This window comes from Oxyura jamaicensis, unplaced genomic scaffold (genome assembly GCF_011077185.1).
Source record: "Oxyura jamaicensis isolate SHBP4307 breed ruddy duck unplaced genomic scaffold, BPBGC_Ojam_1.0 oxyUn_random_OJ71745, whole genome shotgun sequence".
NCBI lineage: Eukaryota > Metazoa > Chordata > Aves > Anseriformes > Anatidae > Oxyura > Oxyura jamaicensis.
The window spans coordinates 33,082-51,743 of record NW_023310671.1 but is presented as its reverse complement, the minus strand read 5'-3'; the positions used below and the strand labels follow the sequence as shown (position 1 = coordinate 51,743).

The 18,662-nt window shown below is 45.9% G+C and overlaps 1 protein-coding gene and 2 long non-coding RNA genes across 5 annotated transcripts in view; 1 reads left to right on the top strand and 2 right to left on the bottom strand.

The window, feature by feature from the left end:
• LOC118159709 overlaps nucleotides 1–18,479 on the top strand; it is a 22,140-nt gene extending 3,661 nt beyond the window's left edge. The window contains exons 2-3 of the long non-coding RNA XR_004747214.1: nucleotides 14,082–14,087; nucleotides 18,357–18,479. This is a non-coding gene — a long non-coding RNA (uncharacterized LOC118159709). The remainder of the gene's footprint in view (nucleotides 1–14,081; nucleotides 14,088–18,356) is intronic.
• The window catches only part of LOC118159706 (Golgi phosphoprotein 3-like), a 58,699-nt gene that overhangs the window by 18,647 nt on the left and 21,390 nt on the right, over nucleotides 1–18,662 (bottom strand). The window contains exon 2 of one of the 3 annotated variants that reach the window (XM_035314270.1): nucleotides 2,321–2,492. The exons of 1 other annotated variant lie outside the window; for it this stretch is intronic. In XM_035314270.1, the coding sequence (XP_035170161.1) occupies nucleotides 2,321–2,492 (172 nt within the window). The remainder of the gene's footprint in view (nucleotides 1–2,320; nucleotides 2,493–18,662) is intronic. One more of the 3 variants, XM_035314269.1, reaches the window with a different exon arrangement.
• Nucleotides 16,023–18,662, bottom strand: part of LOC118159708 — a 22,463-nt gene continuing 19,823 nt past the window's right edge. Inside the window, exon 3 of the long non-coding RNA XR_004747213.1 lies at nucleotides 16,023–16,128. This is a non-coding gene — a long non-coding RNA (uncharacterized LOC118159708). The remainder of the gene's footprint in view (nucleotides 16,129–18,662) is intronic.

Genomic DNA, 18,662 nt, shown 5'->3' with positions numbered 1-18,662 from the left:
AAGAAGTAAAGGAAATAACAACTCACGGGTTGAGATAAGGATGATTTAATTAAAGAGGGGAAAAAAAAAAATATATATATATATATATATAATTAAGGAAATATTATTATTAATTAAACAATTCAACTAAAGGGAAAAAAGGGAAAGGGGAAAAGGGAGGGGGAAAGGGAATAACTAAACAAAACAAATAAAGGCTATGTGTAAGTGCAGAGGAAAGAAATTACTCTCTACTTCCCACAAATGAGCGATGCTTGACCACGTCCTTGAAGCAGGGCCTCAACGCACGTAGCCGGTGTTCGGGAGGAGGACAGACGTTTTCGCAACGAGAGCCCACCCCTCCCCTCTTCTTCCTTTTTCCACCTTTTATTGCTGAGTGTGACATCATATGGTATGGAATATCCCTTTGGTTGGTTTAGGTCAGCTGCCCTGCTGATGTTTCTGTCTCACTTTTTGCCCACCCCCTAGGAGGGTCAGAGAGAGTCCTGATGCTGTGCCAGCACTTCTCAGCAGCAGACACAACACCGGTGTGATACCACTGCTGTTCTAGCTACAAGTGCAGAGCGCAGCACTGTATGGGCTGCTGCAGGGAAAGTTAACATCCCAGCCAGACCCAGTACAGAATTAAAGCAAGCAAAGCCTGCAAGCTTGTACCAAAGGAGGGGTGGAGGTGGACACTTGGTAGAGTTCAGGCACATAAATCTACTAAACATGGGAACAAGACTGCAATTTCATCTTAATGCAAGACTTTACATAAAATGAAAAAAGACACATGAGAATTACTTCTAAACTTAGAGGTAGGGTAGGACAGAAGAAACATCATAGATATCAGTAGTTAGGGATTTTACTTGCATGAAATTCTGTAAGCAGAAATCAATCTTCATTTTAATTTTATATTGTCTTTTTCATAGAATGCGACCGCCTACAAAAATCTCTAGATTTTCTTACAACAAAAAGAAAAAGGCATTGAATACTAGTTAGATTTAGCTCTCCTTTAAGCAGCAAAAACAAAACAAAACAAAACAAAACAAAAAACCAGAAGAACACAGACAGACCCACCCCTAAAAATCACGATAAAATTTTAAAAAAGGAGGAGGGGGCAGACAAGAATTTGGTTTGTATGCTGTAGTAAAGATATGCACAGGTTATTTCTCCATTTTCCAAAAAAAAAAAAAAAAAAAAAAAGGGCAGTTAAAACTTCAGATAGACAGACCTGACAAGGTTTGCATAGAAAGAAAATAACTGTTAAAGAACATTCCTGAATCCCTAAGGAGCCAAAAGCTTTGTGAGGAAAAAAAATGTAGAAACTAATCAGTGCTGAATATGCTTAAATGAAGCTAAAAGAAGCAGGTGCTGTTTGCCTGAACAGAGGTTCAATTCTTTGGAGGAGAAGGAAGCTGGGAGATTAGGGAATTTGGAAGCTTTCCTTTAAAAAAAAAAACAGCAAAGCGTAATATTGACGGGGAAACAGGCTGTGAAAGAGAATTTACTTGTGGTGGATAGAAATATTTGACTATGTATTCAATAAACTTATTTTACAAGTATCCACTAATGCTGATGAAGTAGAAATTCAAACAGTATGACTTTTTAAACAGTAGAATTCAAACAGTATGACTTTGCACATTTTGTACTAAGGAAAAAAAAAAACAACAGCAAAATCAATAAATTAAAGCTTCAAATCTTCAGCCTAATTCAATAAAGAACCTTAAAAATTTGCTCATCTTAAAGCTCAGTGAGTACAATCAGTTTAACACACCAGTCACACACTTTAGCTAGAGTTTTGTGTTCTCTGGGGCCCAAGGTACAAGGATGTTTCCTTCTTATGCACTGCAAAGCATACTGTGCAGAGGATACTGTGTATGCCAGCACTAACTGGTGGTTTTCAGGATACATCTGACTCGCTGTCAGTTAGCTGTCCATCTCAGCCCCAGCCCACATCTCACCAACACTGCAAAAGCCAGTTCCTTCGACAGATCACAACTGGTGCTGCTGGAACCCAGCAGCAACTGTTATCACTGCACACTGGCCATAGCCACACCCAGCTGTTGTGAAAGGCTCCCAACAGCAGCAGGAACACATAAAGAGAACAAACAGGAACTGAGAACAAGTACAGAAAATTTTACAATACCCTTCAGCTCACCACTGAAACAGTTTAGATAATAACTCTGTGCCTGTAACATAAGTCACTACTCAGAATCTCTACGCCCATTTATAGGAAAAGAAAAAAAATAAAAGTTTTACCTTAAAATTGACTCTTATTTGTAACTACTGCATTGCAAGAACATGATGCAAAAGCAAATATGACCACATTCCTCCCACTTACCTTTCTTGTCAATAGACTTTTGCGCCTCATTCCACAAGCCTCTAGCTGAAGACGCCCTCGCAATGCCAATTCGATTAACATGCAGCCACGCAAACCTGAGGAGATGCAATCATTCCAAAATGAAGTGTAACCCTGAGAAGATGAAAAGACAGTAAGATACTTCCACCTCCACCTGAAAACAAATAGAAGAATCATAGAATCATTAAGGTTGTAAAAGACCTCCAAGATCATCTGGTCCAACCATTCCCCTACCACCAATATCACCCACTAAGCAGCACGTCCAACCTTTCCTTAAATACCCCCAGGGACGGTGACTCCACCACCTCCCTGGACAACCTGTTCCTATGCCTGACCACTCTTTCTGAGAAGAAATGTCTCACACTTTCCAACCTAAACCTCCCCTGGTGCAACTTGAGGCCATTCCTTGTAGTCCTGTCACTAGCTACCTGCAAAAAGAGGCCAACCCCCAGCTCGCCAGAACTTCCTTTCAGGTCTTTAAAGCGTTTCCGCCTGAACTGTGGGGGGTTTCTTCTCCCCCCTGTCCCAGACTTCCAGGTCGGGAGGCTGAGTACCCCCCAAGGGTAAGTGGTCTGGCTAGTAAAGACAGATGTAAAGAAGGCATTAAAAACCCCCGCCTTTTCCGTATCCGCCGTTGTCATTTTCCCCCCCCCCCCCCCCTTCCAGTAAAGTACAGAGATTCTCCTTGGCCCTCCTCTTGCTTTATGAATCAGCTTTTCCCAGAAGATTGGCAGAGTTACGTCCAACTTAAACAGATGCTAAACCCTCTTTGGTTGCTGTTGTGTTCCAGGGAAAACATCCTGCTACTGCCTCCTGGTGTTAGACATCTGCTCAAGAGCATCTGTCCAGCTGCTTGGTCTTCTGTAAATACTTCAAAGTTCACTAGATACTGGCTTACCAGTACCACCATGTCTGCAAGTTCAGCAGTGTTTTCATCTTCTCAGCCATCTTCCAGGGTAGATGGGTAAAATGCAGCCTGTGCTCCACTGGAGCAGGGTTCTCCTCCCCTCCAGCTGGGTGCAGGCGTAGCAGCTATATAAATCAGTCATCGCCATTTGATCACAGCTAAGGGGTTAACACACTGCTGCTTCTCTCTGCTCCTGGAGCAAAAGTGATTGCCTAGTAGAGTGGGGTAGGTCTAGCTGTGATATCGAGTTATATATTGTAGTGGTTGTGGTGGTCTTGGGGTGACCAAGGAGTGTGATCTGTTGGGGTATTTGTTTCTTTTTCAGTACAATCAAAGATCAAGAAGAGACTTCAAAATGGTGTGGGTTTTGAGAGACTTACGGTCCAAAGTCTGTACCAAAACAGTGCCCAAAGTCTTTCCTTACTTAATGCAAGCTTAATGCTCTGATGCAAACGGTGTAGCCCCAGCTTCTCCTTGGTGTCCCCTGTGGCAGCATGGGACCCATGGCAGCACCTTGCTCGTTGTAATGACCGGCTGTCATCCCTTCAGCTTTAATTGGGGCTGGCAGGAGCTCTGATGGCAGCTGACCTCACATTGAAGACTAAAGTCCCTGTCTGGTCCATGCTCAACTGCCAGCATGAACGATGTCAGATGACAAGTGGGACAGGTATTATACATTAACCAGCTGTTTGGCTTTAAAATATTAATTCTGCTCTTACGTTCTTTCTTACCTGTTTTCCCAGCATGACCAGGTTTGAAGGACTTCAGGCTTTCATGACTGATTACCTATTTCATGGTCATCCATAGCCCAAATCTGCAGTGCCAGCTTCCAGCTCTTGAACATTCACAGGAATTTCTGCTGGAAATGTGCTCACCAAGTTTATGCAGTAATACAACTATGTGGGTGAGCTGACTTCAGGCCAACTTTGAGTTTTCCTTCCAGGCTCCCAGCAGCATAGAATATATTACCCTTCCTTTAATCATCTTCCTGACCCTTTACTCTTCTAGTCTTTGCAGCAGAAAAACAAAGCATCTCATCCACACCACTGAGCAACCTTCTTCCATACACATTATCATAGAATCATTAAGGTTGGAAAAGACCTCCAAGATCATCTGGTCCAACCATCACCCTACTACCAATGTCACCCACCAAACCATGTCCCTAAGCACCACGTCCAACCTTTCCTTAAACACCCCCAGGAATGGTGACTCCACCACCTCCCTGGGCAACCCATTCCAATGCCTGACTACTCTTTCTGAGAAGAAATGTCTCTCAGTTTCTAACCTAAACCTCCCCTGGCACAACTTGAGGCCATTCCCTCTCGACTTATCACTAGTTATCTGCGAGAACAAGCTGACCCCCAGCTCCCCACAACCTCCTTTCAGGTAGTTGTAGAGAGCAATAAGGTCTCCCCTGAGCCTCTTCTTCTCCAGACTAGACTACCCACGTTCCCTCAGCCACTCCTCATAGGACTTGTGTTCCAGGCCCTTCACCAGCTTCATGGCCCTTCTCTGGACATGCTCCAGGGCCTCAATGTCCTTCTTGTAGTGAGGGGTCCAAAGCTGAACTCGAGGTGTGGCCTCACCAGAGCAGAGTACGGGGGACGATTGCCTCCCTGGTCCTGCTGGCTACACTATTCCTGATACAAGCCAGGATGCTGTTGGCCTTCTTGGCCACCTGGGCACACTGCCAGCTCACGCTCAGGCAAGTATCGATCAGCACCCCCAGATCCTTTTCTTCCACACAGCTTTTGAGCCACTCTGCCCCAAGCCTGTAGTGTTGCATGGTGTTGTTGTGACCGAAGTGCAGGATCCAGCACTTAGCCATGTTGTAAATCATCCCGTTGGCCTCTGCCCATCAATCCAACCTGTCCAGGTCCCTCTACAGGGCCTTCCTACCCTGCGGCAGATCGACACTTCCCCCAGCAAGGTGCCATCTGCAAACTTACTGAGGATGCACTTAATTCCCTCATCCAAGTCATCAATAAAGATATTAAAGAGGATGGGCCCCAACACCGATCCCTGGGGAACACCACTTGTGACCGGTCACCAGCTGGATTTCACTCCATTCACCACCACTCCCTGGGCCCGGCCGACCAGACCGTTTTCAACCCAGCAAAGAGTGTACCTGTCCAAGCCATGGGCTGCCAGCTTCTCCAGGAGAATACTGTGGGAGACCGTGTCAAAGGCCTTGCTGAAGTCTTGGTAGACTACGTCAACAGCCTTTCCCTCATCCACTAGGCGGGTCACCCCATCATAGAAGGAGATGAGGTTGGTCAGGCAGGACTTGCCTTTCCTTAAACCATGCTCACTGGACCTGTTTCCATTGTTGTCCTGCATATGCTGTGTGATTGCATTCAAGATGACTTGTTCCATCACCTTTCCTGGCACCGAGGTCAGGCTGACAGGCCTGTAGTTCCCCGGGTCCTCCTTACAACCCTTCTTATAGATGGGTGTCACAGACTCACAGAATCACAGTATCATCTAGGTTGGAAGAGACCTCCAAGATCACTGAGTCCAACCTCTGACGTAGCACTAACAAGTCCTCCACTAAACCTCCATCTAAACGTCTTTTAAAGACCTCCAGGGATGGTGACTCAACCACTTCCCTGGGCGGCCTATTCCAATGCCTAACAACCCTTTCAGTAAAGAAGTTCTTCCTAATACCCAACCAAAACCTCCCCTAGAGCAACTTTAGCCCATTCCCCCTCATCCTATCACCAGGCAGGTAGGAGAATAGACCAATCGCCACCTCGCTACAGCCTCCTTTCAGGTATCTATAGAGGGCAATAAAGGTCACCCCTGAGCCTCCTCTTCTCCAGACTGAACAATCCCAGCTTCCTCAGCCGCTCCTCATAAGACGTTCTCCAGACCCCTCACCAGCTTTGTTGCCCTTCTCTGGACTCGCTCAAGCACCTTGACGTCCTTCTTGTAGCGAGGGGCCCAAAACTGAACACAGTACTCGAGGTGCAGCCTCACCAGAGCCGAGTACAGGGGGACAATCACTTCCCTAATCCTGCTGGCCACACTGTTTCTTATACAAGCCAGGATGCTGTTGGCCTTCTTGGCCGCCTGAGCACACTGCTGGCTCATATTCAGCCGACTATCAACAAAAACTCCCAGGTCCTTCTCTGCCAGGCAGCTTTCTAACCACACATCTCCCAGCCTGTAGCTCTGTTTGGGGTTGTTGTGCCCCAGGTGCAGGACCCGGCACTTGGCCTTGTTGAACTTCATACAGTTGACCTCAGCCCATCGGTCCAGCCTATCCAGATCCTCCTGCAGAGCCTTCCTACTCTTGAGTAGATCGACACATGCACCTAACTTGGTGTTGTCTTCAAACTTATTGAGGGTGCACTGGATCCCCTCATCCAGATCACTGATAAAGATGTTAAAGAGAACTGGCCCTAGTACCGAACCCTGGGGGACTCCACTAGGGACCGGACTCCAACTGGATTTAACTCCATTCACCACAACTCTCTGGGCCCAGCTCTCCAGCCAGTTTTTAACCCAACGAAGCATACGCCAGTCCAAGCCATGAGCAGCCAGTTTCCTGAGGAGAATGCTGTGGGGAACGGTGTCAAAAGCCTTACTGAAGTCAAGGTAGGCCACATCCACAGCCTTTCCCTCATCCACTAAGCGTGTCACCTTGTCATAGAAGGAGATCAGGTTCGTCAAGCGGGACCTGCCCTTCATAAACCCATGCTGACTGGGCCTGATCGCCTGCTTGCCTTGCAAGTGTCGCGTAGTTACACTCAATATAATCTGCTCCATGAGCTTTCCCTGGCACTGAAGTCAAACTAACAGGCCTATAGTTTCCTGGATGTACCCTCCAGCCTTTCTTGTAGATAGACGTCACGTTTGCTAGCCGCCAGTTGACTGGGACCTACCCTGATAGCCAGGACTGCCGATAAATGATGGAAAGCGGCTTGGCCAGCTCTTCCGCCAGTTCCCTCAGCACACTCAGGTGGATCCCATCCGGCCCCATTGACTTGCGTACATCTAACTGCTGTAACAGGTCACCAACCATTTCCTCGTGGATTATGAGGGCCACATTCTGCTCCCTATCCCCTTCCACCATCTCGGGGTACTGGGTATCCAGAGAACAACTGCTGTAACAGGTCGCCAACCATTTCCTCATGGATTATGAGGGCCACATTCTGCTCCCCATCCCCTTCCACCATCTCGGGGTACTGGGTATCCAGAGAACAACTGGTCTTGCTGCTAAAGACTGAGGCAAAGAAGGCATTAAGCACCTCAGCCTTTTCCTCAGCTCTCGTCACTAAGATTCCCCCCGCATCCAGTAAAGGACGGAGATTCTCCTTAGTCCTCCTTTTCATGTTTATGTATTTATAAAACCATTTTATTTTATCTTTAACAGCAGTAGCCAGATTGAGCTCCAGATGAGCTTTGGCCTTTATAATTTTGTCCCTGCGCAGCTGTACAACATCCTTATGCTGTGTGATTGCATTCAAGATGACCTGTTCCATCACCTTTCCTGGCACCAAGGTCAGGCTGACAGGCCTGTAGTTCCCCGGGTCCTCCTTACAACCCTTCTTATAGATGGGTGTCACATCAGCAATTCTCCAGTCATCCGGGACCTCTCTGGATAACCATGACCGCTGATAGATGATGGAAAGCAGCCCAGGAGTCACATCCACCAACTACCTCAGCACCCTCAGGTGGATCCTATCTGGCTCCGTGGACTTGTGACAGTCCAGGTGGAGCAGCAGGTCTCTAAGTGTTTCCACCTGAATTGTGGGATGTTTCTTCTGCTACTTGTCCCAGACTTCCAGGTCGGGAGGCTGAGTACCCCAAGGGTAAGTAGTCTGGCTAGTAAAGACAGATGTAAAGAAGGCATTAAAAACCTCAGACTTTTCCTTATCCTCAGTTGTCATGTGTCGTCCGGGGGGCCCCCCCGCGGGCCGCCTCCAGTAAAGTACAGAGATTCTCCTTGGCCCTCCTCTTGCCGTTAATATAATTATAAAAACATTTTTTGCTATCCTTAACTATAGTGGCCAGGTTGAGCTCGTGCTGGGCTTTGACCTTTCTGATTTTTTCTCTGCATATGCTGGCAACTTCCTTGTACTCTCCCCAAGTTGTCTGCCCCTTCTTCCACCGGACATGATCTCTCTTTTTCTCCCAGACACTCAGCAAATGTTCGCTGTTCGGCCACGCCGGTCTTCTTCCCCACCGTCCCATCTTATGGCACACGGGGACAGCCTGCTCCTTCACCTTTAAGACTTCCTTCTTGAGGAGCATCCAGCCTTCCTGGACCCTTCTGCCCTTCAGGACTGACTCCCAAGGGACCCTCCCTACCGGTGCCCTGAACAATTCAAAGTCTGCCCTCTGGAAGTCCAAGGTAGCAGTTTTACTACCCCCCCCTCCCAACTTCACCAAGAATAGAGAACTCTACCATGTCGTGGTCACTCTGCCCAAGGCAGCTCCTGACCACCACACGTCCCACCAGTCCCCTGTTCATGAACAGGAGGTCTAGCTGGGCACCCCCTCTGGTAGGTTCACTAACCAGCTGAGTCAGGAAACTGTCTTCCACACACTCCAGGAACCTTCTAGACTGCTTCCTCAGGGCTGTATTGTATTTCCAGCATATGTCCAGGAGGTTAAAGTCCCTCAGGAAGACAAGTGCTGGTGATTGAGCGACTTCTGCCAGCTGCTTATAGAACTCCTCATCCGTCTCTTCATCCTGGTTTGGCGGCCTATAACAGACCCCCACTAGGATGTCTGTCTTGTTGACCAGCACCCTGACCCTTATCCACAGGGACTTGACTTTATCATTCCCAGCCCCGAGCTCAACAACATCGAAACACTCTCTAATATAGAGAGCCATGTCACCACCCCTCCTTAGTTGCCTGTCCCTTCTGAAGAGCTTGCAGCCATCCATTGCAGCACTCCAGTCATAGGAGTGGTCCCGCCATGTTTCAGTGATGGCAACTAGGTCATAGTTTGCCTACCGCACAGTGGCTTCCAGCTCCTCCTGTTTGTTGCCCATGCTGTGTGCATTGGTGTAGATGCATTTCAGTTGTGCCATTGCCCTCACCCCCAACCCTGGGACTGGGACCCCAGTCTCATCTCTATCGAGCCTCATTTCCCCCCCGTCCCCCTTCATACCTAGCTTAAAGCCGTTTCTACAAGCCCTGCCAGCTCCTGGGATACAATCCCTTTCCCCCTTTGATATTTGGATCCTCCACTACTTGGGATGAGGTGCTGAGCAGGGGCAGGTCTTCGTAGGTATGCTGGGGCCTGGGCTCTGGGATGGGATGTGGCACATCCTATTCCAGCAGCAAACCACCTTCCCTTTTGCATGGAGTAACAGACCTCCTCCCCTTTCTTCTTTCAATAAAACCACAAGCATTGCCATATGGGATTTCTGTCTCATAGCTCATATGGAAGTAAATAAATGCAACAAACAAATTGGCGGCACTTCTCCAAAACTCATGGTTATTCCCGCTGGTGTGCTGTCGCTCCTGGCAGGTGTGGGGCTGTGGGGAGCTGAGTGTGATGGGCTTGCCTTGGTGCACAGCCTTTTCTTTCAGTCCATGCCAACGTGTTCATCAAAGGAGGTAAAAGCGTGATGAATGGCAGCTCCTGGATAACTTACATGGAAAGCACCTGCTTTGTCATCTAGACCTTTGCTCTGCTTTCAAAAGGATTCTTCCTAATTAAAGGACAACTGGTGGTTGCAAGATGTCTTGTTTGGGTGGTTTAATAAATTACCACCCTCCCTGTGAAAGAGAAAGTGTATTTACTAATGCGGCTGTAAATATCTCAGGTGTGGGGTGGTTATTTACTGAACTATTTTAATGCAAATGTTTGTGGTTGACTGCATTGAACATACAGGCAGCACACAAATTTTATTTGTGGTGTATTTAGGCTTATTTTTCCTCCTTCCTGCCATATCTGTTCCTGTGTGCAATGTGCAACAGAAACTGCTTGATGTGTAACTGTCTGTCACTCAAGTGCCACTTTACAGCCTAGAAATATATCAATGAAAATATTCTCCCAATTAATTTTGAGTCCTAGGAATGAGTTATCCCTATCATAAGAGAACATTTCTATTAAGAGAACATTCTCTTAAATCATTCAGTATTTCATGCCTGTATTTACTTTTAAATGTATCCTAAATGAAAGGTAATGGCCTGTAGTTATAACAGTAGTAAGGAGCATTCATTGTAAGGACTGTGGTGCTCCTGGTGTGGATGCAGCTTGAATGCTTCAGTCTGATAGATGTGAAATCACCAGTCGCATTGTGAGAGGCTTGTACACCGCCAGAAAGCCTGCAACTACCCTCTTGTAATGCATTTTCCTGGAGCGTAAGGTAGGGAAAAAACTTGGATATCACAGCTGCACTTTTGCCAAATGAACTATTTCTTTAAGTTTGTTCATTTGTCCTAAGCTCTGTAGCTCCTGCGTGCTTCCTTTGTGGATGTGGGCAAGTGTCAAAAAATGGTGGCTCAGCTTGAGCAATGTGGAAACTCTCTAGAATTGATATTTCATCTTTGGAGTGCACCTGTGGTACAATGGTGGCTTTTCTCTGTACCAAGACTTTGGAAAAATGGAGTCTGTGAGTAGGAAGTCCTGCTTTCAAATAGTCTGCTTTGTGAATAACAATTTTATCTGCAGCCTTTTAATACCTCCTGTAGATGGGATGATAGCTCAGAGATAATTGCCCTGATGAAAAGCAGGAAGCATTATTGGTTGGAAGATATGACGTGGCATCTGTTAATGTCCCTCCTCAGTGTTCAATGGGGATAATCCTACCTCAGAGTAGGGGATGCCTTTAAATCTGATGGAGCTCAGAGTAGATGCTGATTGATTTAGGTATCGAATCTGTAGTGATTAAAACTATTTGTTTGGAGCTTGTAAGCACACAAAGAAATATATAAAAAAGTTAGGAGAGTTTTTGAACTTTATGTATTATTTGATTGTCAAGACACTTTTATTTTAGCTCCTGGCAATTATATCACAGTGAACTCACACTCATAGGACTATGCCTGTATTTATTGACTTCCATTGTGGGTGTAAGTGAGGGAGAGGGCTGCAACTTGTTCTAAAAACTACTCTAAGCTGCTAAGACCAATTACAGTTTGTCCTGGTTTCAGCTAGGACAGAGTTAATTTTCCTCCTAGTAGCTGGTAGGGTGCTATGTTTTGGATTAGGATGAGAAGAGTGATGATAACATGCTGATGTTTTAATTGTTGCAGAGCAGTGCTTGCACTAAGCCAAGGACTTTTCAGCTTCTTGCTCTGTCCTGCAAGTGGGCAGGCTGCAGGTGCAGCAAGAGCTGGGAGGGGACAGACCCAGGACAGCTGACCCAAACTGGCCAAAGGGGTATTCCACACCATCTGATGTCATGCTACACAATATATAGGGGTGGTTAGCCAGGATGGGGGGGGGCGGCTGCTCGGGGATAGGCTGGGCATCAGTCAGTGGGTGGTGAGCAATTGCACTGCATCACTTGTTTCGTAAACATTTATTATTATTAATAATATTATTTCCTGTCCTAATTGTGGGGAATAAAAATGTTGTTTTTGCAGAGTTTCATTGTTTAGAGGGAAGGGAACGTGGTATTGAGATATGCTTGTAGTGGTAAGAAAGCTTAACAGACAACCTTGTAAAATGAATACAACCAGAATCCTTAGAACAATTAGGTGGAAATCACTGTGTAAGAAACATTACCAACTCAAAGAGTATAAAAGTCAAAAGAAATTTGACTTATAACAGGCCGGCAACTGAAAGTCATCTATTGGCAACTGAAAGCCATGTATTGTCTCTGAAGCACCGGATGGATTGTGAACCTGGATTACCCAGTCAATGGGGAAACAGGGGAGGGTCCCGGTTGTCAAGAAAGAAAGTATATAAACTGTACTATGTGACTAGTACGTGCGCTCCTCCGGTTGTCAAGAAAGAAAGTATATAAACTGTACTATGTGACTAGTACGTGCGCTCCTCCGGTTGTCAAGAAAGAAAGTATATAAACTGTACTACGTGACTAGTAGGTGCACTCCTGCTTGTGGGACGCCCACCATTGCAATCGTAAATGAATTACTACTTCACTGAGATGTGTTCAAGCAGATGGGGCAGACAAGGCAGAGAAAGTATTTACAGTATATATGGTGAACAGCCATCTCATTCTCTTCCTGGCTCCAAGAAGGGTAGAAAAGCCACACAATTATATTAAAACACATTCAAGCAAGCAAGCCTTACCAACACACCGGGTCTAGCTTTGCTGAGAAAGGCACAAGCTCTTGCACTGGGAATCCACAAACTCACATCTGTATACAGCACAGTGTAACCATGTGCTAGGACCCAGTCCCCTAGAGATGCTGGCATGCAGAGCACAATGGGGCAGGGCTCATGCACACACTCCACAGGGAAAAGACCAAGACTTGAAAGGTCCTACCAACATCCCTCAAATCCTTCACTAATTGTGGGAATATGACCCTTGGGGATCGGGTGACACACTGTATGATGTGTGATTGAGACGTACTTTTGTACAAAGTGAGTGTGGAGTCCTGATCCGCGGTTCCGTAGCTCTGCGACGGACGAAGCGTGAGATAAGGGAGAGAAAGGAAAAGTCTCGGGAAATTTGGTGTACGGTAGTCCTTGCACAGGGAAGTGCTTGGCAGTACACTAGGGAAATTTGGTGTACGATAACCCTTGCACGGGGAAGTGCTTGGGAGTACACCAGGGAATCTGGTAAACTCATAGGTGTGCGGTACCCCTTGCACGGTAAAGTGCTTGGCAGTACACCCCCATTTTCCAGAATCAGAACGTTAGTGTGTGGTACCCTGCAGGAGGGAAATTTCTGTAGCAGCATACTGACAAGGGCTAGAAGAAATGGGAAAATATGGGTTCCAGGGGACAGGGAGGTATCCCTGGGGGAGTGCCTACTAACAGTTCTTCCTGAAGAATGATAAGAAATTGGAAAAATAATCTCAAAATTAGAGGAGATGATAAAAGAAAAAAAAAAAGGTTAAATATTGTGTATCAGTCTGGACAAAAGAACCAATTAAGGAAACAGCAGTATTTTGGCCAAAATATGGGTCTGATGAAAATTCAGGCTTTAAATTTATATGTAAACAATAAGATTCCTTTTTCAGAGAAGGAGCCAAGTTATGCTTCCTATAATCCTAATATTGCACCGGCAGCAGCAGCAGTCACTCCAGGAAGGGAGACAGAGACTGCGATTAACACTGTCCCTAGAGAAGAGCGCACTCTAGGCTCTGGTAAGAATTAGAACAAGGTAGAAGAGATATTGAGAATTTTGCCTGCCCTGATACTAACAGTAGTAATTAACACTAACTGTGTATCCTCTATAGGTGAACTCCCCCTTCTCCTTACCGGCAAAGAGGTGTTAGGGGTTTTAAGAAGGAGATGAAGTCTTTTATTGAGGACCCCATCAGGCTAGCTGAACAATTAGACCAGTTCCTAGGGCCTAACTCTTTGGGGGGAAATGATGTCTATACTAAGTATGTTGTTTACAGGGGGAGAAATGGGAATGATCAGGAGGAGAGATGCTATACAAGAATGGGAAAGGGCTCATCCTCCAGGACCAGGGGTAATACCGGTAGGGCAGAAATACCCACTTGCCGATCCTGGCTGGAATAATAATAATGCACAACACAGAAATCATATGAGAGACTTGGGGTCAGAATGACAAAGTACTCGTGGATGAATCCTGAGGACCCGGTATCCCATGGGCTCTTGAAAGTTCATTTTGTGGTTGGAGCCTGGTCAGATACATGGTGGAGGGGCTCCAGAGGGTGGGAGGTTGTAGTGAACAGTCACTGGGGGGACCTCCTGAGGGAGGCCTTGAAGGTGTATGTCAGGAGGGGAGGTGAGAAGGCAAAGCAGAGAGCGAAACTAATGCTATTCACAGTGTACCAGGTAGTGAGGCAGAAGGTTGGAGAAAGAGGAAGAAAATCTTCAGGGGGAGTCGGGGCCAGGATGGAAAGGAGAGGAAGAGAGATGAAGGAATTGCAGGCAAGGAAGGCTGCCTGTGTTGCGGCCTGAATCCTAGCAGGGACAGGCTTTGATGGGATGTTTTAAGTGTGGCCACACTGGCCACTTCGGGAAGGAATATCCGGAGTGGAAGAAGGAGGAGAGAAGGAAAATGGGATGAAATATGATATACTGATATGTTGTTTCAGCATCCTGGAGGGAGAAAGGTATGGAATTAAGTTGGGCAATGACTGAGACTTTGGTGAAAGCACAGGCTGGAGAAAGAAGTGTTAAAAGGGTTATTGAAGGTGTTAAAGGTGTGGTATGTAGTGTTTGAGAGAGCTGTTTGAAGTTGAATGAGCAGGGAAAGAGGATGTAGGCATTATCTAAGTAACAGTCTAAATGTTTTGGTATATTTGCTGTGGTGTTCGGTCAGTTTCCCAAGTATCCGTGAGGGAAGGGAGGGGGCTGGGTGGGGGGGGAACAGCCTGATCCACCAGGGGCCTCTCCACAGGCCGCAGGGGGGCTTTGGCTCCGGTGCCTGGAGCGCTTCCTCCCCCTCCTTCAGCACTGACTTCGGTGTCTGCAGGGAGGTTTCTCACTCCTCGCTCTCCCAGCTGCTGTTGAGCAGCAGGTTTTTGTTTGTTTGTTTTCATTTTCTTGGATGTGCTCATGGCTTGGCTCTGGGCAGCGGAGGGCCCCTTTGGGGCCGGCTGAAACTGTCCCTTATCTGCCACAGGGCAACTTCTGAATTCTTCTCACGGGAGCTGCCACTGTAGGCCTCCAGAACCTTGCCATGTGAACCCAATACACTGGGGCAGCTAGGTCATTACTGGCCTGTAAAGTATCAGGGATTAAATTAACTGATGAAACCCTAAAAAGTGATGGGGGTAGAAGGGACTGGGATAACAGTGCCACTTCTGGGGGATACCAAGCTGAGACTAGGGGATAAAATGATCACTGGGCAATTATTGTATGTACCCAAGGCAGGGACTAACTTGTTGGAAAGGGATTTGATGAGGAAATTGGGCATTCAAACAGTAAATTGTTAGACTGGAATAACAGTGTTATTAATGGAGTGCTCTCAGGCCCTGAGAGCAAAGATATATTCACCTCTGACTGGAAAGACCTTGAAATGGGGGTGGAAGCAACAATACAGATGGACAGTTTTACCTCAGGGGTTTACAGGACCACCAATTTATTTGGGCAAGTTCTAGAACAGATTTTGGAGCAATTACAACCACCCAAGGAGATATTACTGTTACAAATATGTGGGTGATCTTTTATTGTCAGGACAGGAGAAAACAGTTGTGAAGGAAGCTACTAACAAGCTATTCAACTTTCTGGGAAAGCTGGGCTTGGGAGTATTGAAAAATAAATTACAATACGTGGAAAAAGAATTCAAGTATACTTTACCACCCTGTTAGCGTTCGCGAAGAGACATAATCAACAGTGATTACATGAAGGTGCTTTCTACAATATGCAGAAAGAGAAGTCAGGTATTTAAGGCATCCAGTGTATGAGGGAAAACGAAGAATAAATCCAGAGAGGATTCAGGGAATTGTTGAAAACTAAGAAAGAACTAAAAAATCTTAAGAGAACGATTTTTTTAAGGAATCAGGAGTCACGAGGTCTGAAGGAAAATGGACAGTCCCTGATGGGAGAGAAATGCTGAATAAAGCACCAGTGAGGCAAATATTAACTGTTTTACATCAAGAGAGTCATTGGGAGGTGCAAGCAATGTGTGATGTTGTGCTAAGAATGTATGTCTTTGTAGGAATATACACTTCAGTGAGGCAAATATGCAGAGGATGTATCATATGTCAAAAGGTAAATAAAAAGGTCATCTGTAACCCACCTAGAGGGGGACGGGAGCCAGGGATTTGACCTTTCCAAAGTATACAGGTAGACTTTACTGAGTTACCTAAAGTAGGGAGACTTAAGTACTTGTTGGTCGTAATTGACCATGTGACTGGATGGGTGTAAGCTTTCCCCTCCATATCTGCCACTGCAAACACGGTGGCTAAGGTATCACTGGAGCAAATAGTCCCTAGATATGGGATGGTTGAAAACATTGATTCTGATCAAGGAAGTCATTTCACAAGTACTGCAAGTGTTAATGCAGGCCTTAGAGATTGAGCGGGATTTTCACACCCCCTGGCACCCCTCCTCTTCTGGGAAGGTAGAGGGAATGAAACAGACATTAAAGAAGCAATTAAATTAATTAGTGTTAGAAACCCAACTTCCTCCATTAAAATCTTACCTTTAACACTCCTACAGGTTCAAACAGCACCAAGAAAGGATATAGGAATTTCACCATATGAGATGCTGTTCAGATTACCCTATCCGGGCAGAAGGAATGAGATACTGCAATTCGAAATGAGAGTTTTCTTAAGAACTGTATTTAGGGTTTGTCCTCTTCTTTGTCATCTCTCAGGACCCGTGGGTTGTTGGCTCAAACCCCACCTTTGAAATTCCCCATTCACCACCATGAACCAGGAAACTGGGTCCCGATTCGGACCTGGAAAGGATCAACTCCAGCCTGAATGAAAAGGACACTTCCAAGTACTACTAACCACTGAAACAGCCATAGGAACTGCGGAAAAAGATTGAACTCATTACACTCGAGTGAAGGCATCCATCGACCCTAGTACCTGGGAAGCTGTTCCTACAGAAGAATTGTTGGAAGTTGAAATCGAAGAGAAAAATCTCATAATGGACTCTGAGCGGGATAGAAGCTTACAATTGTAAACTAACCTTTTATTTTCACAGGTAACTAATGAGTGTGACTTGTGATTGAGAGAAAGGACTAGCCTACAGCAAATCGAAGTGCTCCCAAGGGGGGTTTCTTATAGTAGGAGTGTACATCTTATTCTTTGTATTGATAATTATTCGGAAACCTAAGGGTTAAAAATAATGACAGGGAAAAATCGATTATTAATTTTGTTTTTAGTGATTGTAGGCCTCAGAGAAGGCCTTGGGCATTTGGAAACTTGGAAAAGGCACGACCACATAATAGTAAGATGGGATACCCCACTAAAAAAATGGGTGAATGTGACAGAGGGTTACATACCACAATCCATCACGTTTGATGCTTGTGAGGTGTTAGCTTGTGGAGATTTAAATGCCCAACAACAATTGAGCAGAGAGAACAAATAACTGGGAGAGACCCAACAGCCGGATTGAAAACAGCTGTATGGAAACAATCCTCTGTTGCCATCAGAGAAGGGGAGAAACTCAAGGAGAAAACAGGAGGCCCTCTTTGAAATGCAGCAGTTCAAACATTTGAGATTGAAACAGGGTATGGGGATGTGAATGCCTGGATAGAATGGGTCAAATATACTGTCCAGAGTCTCAACCACAGCAATTGCTATGCTTGTGCCTCGGGATGACCGATTACCCAGATAGTGCCCTTCCCATTGGGGTGGACCAGGGGTTCCCAGGGGATGCGATGTATGATTACGTTGTCCCAAGACTGCCTGGGGAAATGAGGCCTGTAAGTCTCTCTCTTTGCTGTTCCCTTCCTTGTGTGATAGCAATATCAGGGTTTCCCCTGCATTCTCTACAGCTATAGGTAACCATACAGCTTGCCTCTCACAGCAGGGTGTGAGTGCTACCCGGCATCTGGGAGAATTTGCCTTGTGCACGAGGACCTTGAATGCTACCAAGGACTTGATGGGAAACTGCCCAAAACTTGAGATCCCCAGGGCAGATCTCTGGTGGTACTGTGGAGGGAAGATCTCATGGTCCACCCTACCATCTAATTGGGGAGGCACTTGTGCACTTGTTCAATAGCTATACCCTTCACCCTGGCATTTGAAAGAGAAACATCACAAATACCCAGAAGAAGTAAAAGAAGCTTAGGAGTATCATTTGATGATAGAGTATACATAGATTCTATTGGGGTGCCTAGAGGAGTTCCCAATGAACATAAAGCTAGGAATCAAATTGCTGCAGGGTTTGAGTCACTGTTCTGGTGGGTAGCAATCAATAAGAATGTGGATTGGATTAATTATATTTATTATAATCAGCAGAGATTCATAAGTTATGCAAGAGATGCGATAAGAGGAATCACTGAACAACCAGATGCCCCCAGCAAAATGTCTTGGGAAAACAGAATAGCATTAGATATGATGCTCGTGGAGAAAGGAGGTGTGTGTGTGATACTGAGCAACCATTGTTGCACTTTTATCCCCAACAATACTGCCCCGGATGGCACAGTAACTAGAGCACTGCAAGGGCTTACCACCCTTGCCAGTGAATTGGCAGAAAAATTAGGGACAGACACTTCCATAATAAGATGTTTGGAATCTTGGTTTGGTAAATGGAAATGGAGGGTAGTGTCCACATTTACATCCTTGATTGTAGTAGCAGGAGTTTTGACAGCCATTGGTTGTTGCATTATCCCCTGTGTAAGAGGACTAGTACAGTGGTTAATGGAAACTGCGCTATTGAAAC